Source organism: Toxorhynchites rutilus, chromosome 1 (assembly GCF_029784135.1).
Source record: "Toxorhynchites rutilus septentrionalis strain SRP chromosome 1, ASM2978413v1, whole genome shotgun sequence".
NCBI classification, from domain to species: Eukaryota; Metazoa; Arthropoda; class Insecta; order Diptera; family Culicidae; genus Toxorhynchites; species Toxorhynchites rutilus.
Window position 1 is genome coordinate 114,955,213 of NC_073744.1, and position 5,731 is coordinate 114,960,943.

Here is a 5,731-nt window from a genome sequence, read left to right on the forward strand (position 1 = left end):
GCGAATTCGTTTTTGAAACTGGGTTAGTTCCAAACTGACTCTGTAATAAAAAAAAAAAACGTTTTCGGGTTAACGAATGATGCGGTTTGTTGGTGTGCGTTATATACTCTGATTTGTTTATATTTGCGATGACGATTTACTGCCCAAGCACTGATGGGTGGTAAATTATTCTCTATCAGATCAGAAAGACCAAGTGCAGTGTAAAATTATAAAAGTTTGAATGAAAATTTCTACTTCATGTTGTTTGATTACATAACAGTCCTGACACTTACTTAATCATTTGCCGATACAGTTCATGTTTGTTTCACTAATAATTACCATTATAATATAAAATCATCATCAGACACAGTTTTCATTTATGTTTTTGAAATGATGAAAAAAAAACCTCTTATTTCATCACATAGAATACATATTCGATACGTAAAAGTAAATTTTCATTCATAATTTTTATTTTAAAAGCATGTTTATTCCACCTGAAAATCCATAATTATTTCCGCCTCCTAATGAAAGCACACGAAGCTCAATGCCGTCTACGCGAATATGCTTTTCAAAATCAGAACACGAATTGGATTACGATTCCAAACATACAAAAGCAATTGCAGCAGGTTTTCCATTTTCATAGTCTTTATTTCTAGATTTTCCAAAACAATAGGGCTCTTGCTACACATACATGCAGAGCATATGTTGGGCACACATCACTTGTTTATATTCGTAGTTTGTATGCAGAAGAAGCTGATTTATTATCAATCGGCGTTCTTGTAGATGATTAAAATATAGTTGCAGTCTTTCTACTAGCGTGATTTTTTTACAGAACTGCAGGCGCACTACACTCGGAACATGACAGTTCAGTATAGTTGTATTGGTGAATCCGAGTGCGTCCCTGGAAACAACTCAGTGCGAACCCAACAGCTTTCGGGTTGAACCTAGTGCGAAACTAGGTTGAAACTGAGTGAATGAAAAAACGTTTTGACAGCAGTTAGGTTGGAACTGGGGTTGAACCTGAACAAAAACGAATTCGCTATAACCAAGTCTCCGGGCCTGATTCTCGAATACACTACGAATACACTTCACGGTGGAAACGGTATGAAACGCATTCCCGATGACAACGGTACGGTGTCGACATCTGGATGCGAGATTAGTTTCCCACTAAATTTATCATTATAATATCATATTATCTTCAGATTAAATTTTTGTATGAGATTATTATATCACATGAAGAAAACAAAGTTTTCCACTCACATTGAATACCAGTTTGATACGAAGAAGTTAATTTTCATTAATGATTTTTTATTTGAAAAGTGTTCATTCTGCCTGAAAACTCATCATTATCTTCGACACTTCACTAACTCGTAAAACGTAGTTCAATGGCGTGCCGTTTATTTCGTTTCAACCGTGAAGTGTATTCGAGAATCAGGCCCTCCGTGAGTACAACGATATTGTAGCATTGGTCAGAGAGAGCTAATCGGAAATTGTCGACATTGCTGTTGATACCGCTGGTAATATACGATAATCTCCTGGTGGCAGATTGGCAGAGAGAACGTTGGAATGCGAGGTAGTAGTAGGGAGAACGACGGGAACATCAGGGCTCGGAACTGTATCAATCCCACCGTCGATGTAAGTGACACTATTAAAGGAACAGATATCAGGAAACGAAGAAACTGGACTGTAATCGTACTTACCTGAGATAGCGAGTTAGAAGACACCCTCACCAGCTCCGGACACAGGAACGGAATGTCTTGGATGGCAGGAACGGTCAGCGGAGAGACGACAGCGAAGCTTGATTGTGTCGGGCGGCTCATCGCAATTAAATAATCTTTTATGACTATAACATTATAATTTATGGAAAGGGCTACAAACCTTTCATAAACTTACATTGCAAAATTTAAAACCATCATTACTTTCAACGCAGCGCCGCCTAGGTGTAGATTTGTACGTTAGATCGCCAATAATGAAGACACGAGAATATTGTTTTCCGTGTCGTATGTATAATTATCTGGCATCTCTGCTAGACATTTGTAAACAAGCTGTTATGTTTTGTTTTGAAGAGATTTGTTGTTAAATCAAGGACAGAGTGGGATACATTCACATATGTTTACAATGTCCTCAAATTTCAAATATTCTTTGACGAAAATCTATAGAAACTACCACAAATATGTGCCAGAATTGAAATCATCCATGGTTTTACGAACCATAATTCAATGCAAGTAGATGTGTTTAAAAATTTACCTCGTTTAACCAATGTTTCATCCTTCAGTATGTGTGCATTATATCGAAACGAAATCCTGTTCCAACGAACAGTTGGAACGAGCGATGAAGAAGTTACAATCTTCAAACCAGGAAGTACCTGAACATTTCTGTGAACTTTTTGCCGCAATTTTACAGCTAATGCAGCTGTATTTGCGTTACCCGAAGGGGATTGTGAAGGACGACGAATTGAGGGAATCACTAAAGGAGTACAAATTTCAAGACGACTACATCGAGGACATAGTCAAGGTGCTGAACCAGCATCGTGACACGCTGAGTTTGTGCTACCGGGAAATGCGTAATCTAAGATCACCCCCGAAGCGGCTGGTTTGGCGTATAAATATCTCTTTCGTGGACAGGTAATTAGGTTTTACTTTGTATTGAAATAATGTATTTCTCTCAATAGACAAAAGACATGAACAGACAATGAAGAAATTTAACATCAGATGCTTTTCACAACTTAATGTACACATAACTTATATGAATCATTCATAATTCTGCATATATCACGAAAGATATTGAATGATAAGAAATTCCATTAACACTCTTTTCATGTTCGGTTTTCCGTTTGTTCGTGATTGAGTCATTGAATGGGAATGTGGGAATGTGAACAATCAAATTGGAAAACTATAATTGCCTCGTTTACAGTGTTATGTATTTCTGAATGGACAGATTATTTTCCTATGAATGCTCGAAGACTACTGAAATAGAAAAAACAATCCATAATCCAAAGAGAAACATTTTTATATACAATGTCGTTATAATAATAATTACAGATCTAACCATCATCCCACCATTATACTGCACATTCAAAAAACTGACGGCGAGTTCCTAAGTTTCGAAATGAACGTTGCCATGTTCCACCGACTTCGCTACAGCGTTGCATCTTTACTGCACGAATTACAAACATTGGAAAGGCGACAAAGTGTGAAAAAGTCATGAACATAAATTCCCCATTGACAAATTTATTCCTGAATGTTTATACAGCATATTCGAGTAACAGAGAGACTGTCAATTAATAGATTCATAGAGAAATCCTAAATATGTTCACTGTAATGCTTTTTGCCACACAGCTGACGAAGTTTTTGAGTTGCTTGTTCTGCCGTAAGATCGCGTTGCGGTTGACAAAGTAGCTCGAACCCAACCATAAATTTTCGCACGAAAGCTGACCTAAGAAGTGGTGGATAGTAAATGGCATGTAGAGTCCAGTGCTTATCGTCGCCGGAGGCTAAATCTCCCGTCGGGGCTCCATGCCAGCCCATACTGTAAGGGAACGAACACTTGAACAGATTGTCGTATTTTATTGTTAGTTCTTTGATGACGATCGCCAAGTTATTGATTTGTTGCAGACTCAGGTCGGACATTCTTCGGTTTCCGTTTCGCGAAATAATCATTGTCTCGAACGGCCAGCTGGCCCAAAACGGAACTACGACTAACCAGTCTGGGTTCTCGATTATAACTCGTTCCTATAAAATAAAAAGAAAATGAATGCAAATTAGAGTGTTGCTATCCACTCCAGTCTATCCACCTACTTTTTTAGCTATTTCTTTCTTGACATAATCATCAAGCAGCGCTTTACCATGTTTTTCGTAGTACTGTCGTAATTTCTCATCCTTCACCCGTGGTTCATTAGGTAGAAAGGAGCATGCCCATACCTGGCAATGCGGATGAGGATTCGAACAACCCATACTTGCGCCCTTGTTTTCGAATATTTGTACCCACGTATATTTTTCAGCTAGCATTTTGTACTCCGCTATCCACGTATCGATTACAGTGCGAATTTCCTTGGGTGTCATAAGTGGAAGCGTTTTATTGGATTTCGGATGGAAACATATAACCTTACAGGTGCCCCTAGCGCCACCGGTTTGGAAGAGCGGGTCATCACTTTCAGGGGGCAGCGGCACGTCTTCCAACATCGCAGGAAAATCGTTAGTGAAAGTAAATGTCGATGTATAAATGGGATTTTTCTGTAGCAAGTACGCAAGAATATTAAGGTGTGATTTTCCCCTTTTCACAAATACCATTAGGTGTCGTGCACAAATTACGTAACGCTAAAAATCCGAATTTTGGACCCCCTTCCCCCTACGTAACGCAATTTCCTATCTATAATACACAGAAAGTAACACAACCTCGACCCTCTCCCCACCCTTATCGCGTTACGTAATTTGTGCACGACGCCTTACTTACGATTCCGTTCGCTCTTTCCACACCCGGACAAAGCGGGTTCGCTGGATCGAATTCGGGTAAGTTGACCGGCTGTGGCTGCTCCTCTTGGCCAGACCATGGGCGCTTCATTCGATGTGGGCTAACTAAAATCCATTGTCCGTTCAATGGATTGAAACGGGTATGCTGGTGCTCAGTAAGTTCGAATGACATATTTTTATCCCCACCAAACGAATTATTGATTCGGAATAACCTGAAGCGCGATTGAAAGTCAATTCAAGATTGCCTCAACAAGCGATGCAATTAAGTCGTCGACTGTATGCTGTAAGCAAAATTATCAACTGTTATCTTCACACCGCCTGATAAGTGCAAAATAGAACAAAAACAATTATCAATACACATTCGCAGGCGCTTTCACTCGGGCTAAAAAGTGTTGGTGTGTGCGAAACTGAAATTGATCATTACAATTGGATTCATTCAAACGTTCAAAAATGATGCATCGTTGAAAGCCTTGAAAGCAAATTAAAACTTTGAGTAAGTTGAAGAAGATTTTTCGTTTGATGTCTTGTTCTCTGTCTAGTACAGTACAGTGACTCAAACCCGTAATCGTATTCCACCATGCAGATCTCTTTTACCTTCTTTTGAAAGTCGAATACAAGCTTTAGGAACATTCTACTTAGATAAAGTCATAGTGTCATATGAGAGTTAAAAGGTTTGCTATTTGTTTTCAGAATACTTGTTTTTATTTCCCTACAAATGGCGAATGTATGTGCTAATGTATGAAAATTGATTCAAACTCATTATCGTACGCTGGTTGAAATCTCAACTCGATTTACTTGTTTACTTGAACATCCTGAAGGAAAACATGAAGCAAAGTGTCAACAAAATGTGATGGAATCGAGGATTGAAGTTCTGCCAAGACAATGACCCAGAGCTATAAAGTTACATAAGTACATATAAAGTTCGTACATGGTTACATTACGATTGCTCAAAAGTTATTGATATTCCTCCAAAATCTTCCGACATGAATCCCAGGAAAAAACTGAGGATTTTATCTGTGTAGGAAATTTAGAAACCATTAATTTTATAAAAATAACGATTTTAAAAACCACTAGATGAAAAAATAGATAAACATTTCTTCCGAATATACCAAAAACTCATAGATAAACCAAAAAGACAGCTGCACATTCAAAAAACTGACGGCGAGTTCCTAAGTTTCGAAATGAACGTTGCCATGTTCCACCGACTTCGCTACAGCGTTGCATCTTTACTGCACGAATTACAAACATTGGAAAGGCGACAAAGTGTGAAAAAGTCATGAACA

At 38.5% G+C, this 5,731-nt stretch overlaps 2 protein-coding genes across 2 annotated transcripts; one reads left to right on the forward strand and one right to left on the reverse strand.

Moving 5' to 3' along the window:
- The first annotated feature begins 2,021 nt into the window (after positions 1-2,021).
- On the forward strand, positions 2,022-3,344 carry LOC129762582 (uncharacterized). Its single transcript, XM_055761009.1, has 3 exons — positions 2,022-2,200; positions 2,255-2,603; positions 3,021-3,344. The coding sequence occupies exons 1-3, from the start codon at positions 2,089-2,091 to the stop codon at positions 3,184-3,186; spliced, it is 627 nt and encodes a 208-aa protein (XP_055616984.1). The 5' UTR covers positions 2,022-2,088; the 3' UTR covers positions 3,187-3,344.
- LOC129762580 (probable galactose-1-phosphate uridylyltransferase) lies at positions 3,190-4,770 on the reverse strand. The gene is made up of 3 exons (XM_055761006.1): positions 4,432-4,770; positions 3,777-4,211; positions 3,190-3,710 (listed from the first exon to the last, which is right to left on the reverse strand). Exons 1-3 carry the CDS (start codon positions 4,618-4,620, stop codon positions 3,282-3,284), a joined length of 1,053 nt encoding a protein of 350 aa, XP_055616981.1. The 5' UTR covers positions 4,621-4,770; the 3' UTR covers positions 3,190-3,281.
- Between the last annotated feature and the right edge of the window lie 961 nt (positions 4,771-5,731).

Bases quoted from the DNA above. Each gene is read 5' to 3' on its own strand.
- LOC129762582 (XM_055761009.1), top strand. From the start codon at position 2,089: ATGTTTACAATGTCCTCAAATTTCAAATATTCTTTGACGAAAATCTAT. The intron at 2,201-2,254 runs GCAAGTAGATGT...TTCATCCTTCAG, and splicing joins TTTACGAACCATAATTCAAT to TATGTGTGCATTATATCGAA. The intron at 2,604-3,020 runs GTAATTAGGTTT...TAATAATTACAG, and splicing joins AATATCTCTTTCGTGGACAG to ATCTAACCATCATCCCACCA.
- LOC129762580 (XM_055761006.1), bottom strand. From the start codon at position 4,620: ATGTCATTCGAACTTACTGAGCACCAGCATACCCGTTTCAATCCATTG. The intron at 4,212-4,431 runs GTAAGTAAGGCG...TACTTGCTACAG, and splicing joins TGGAAAGAGCGAACGGAATC to AAAAATCCCATTTATACATC. The intron at 3,711-3,776 runs GTAGGTGGATAG...TTTATTTTATAG, and splicing joins AGAAAGAAATAGCTAAAAAA to GAACGAGTTATAATCGAGAA.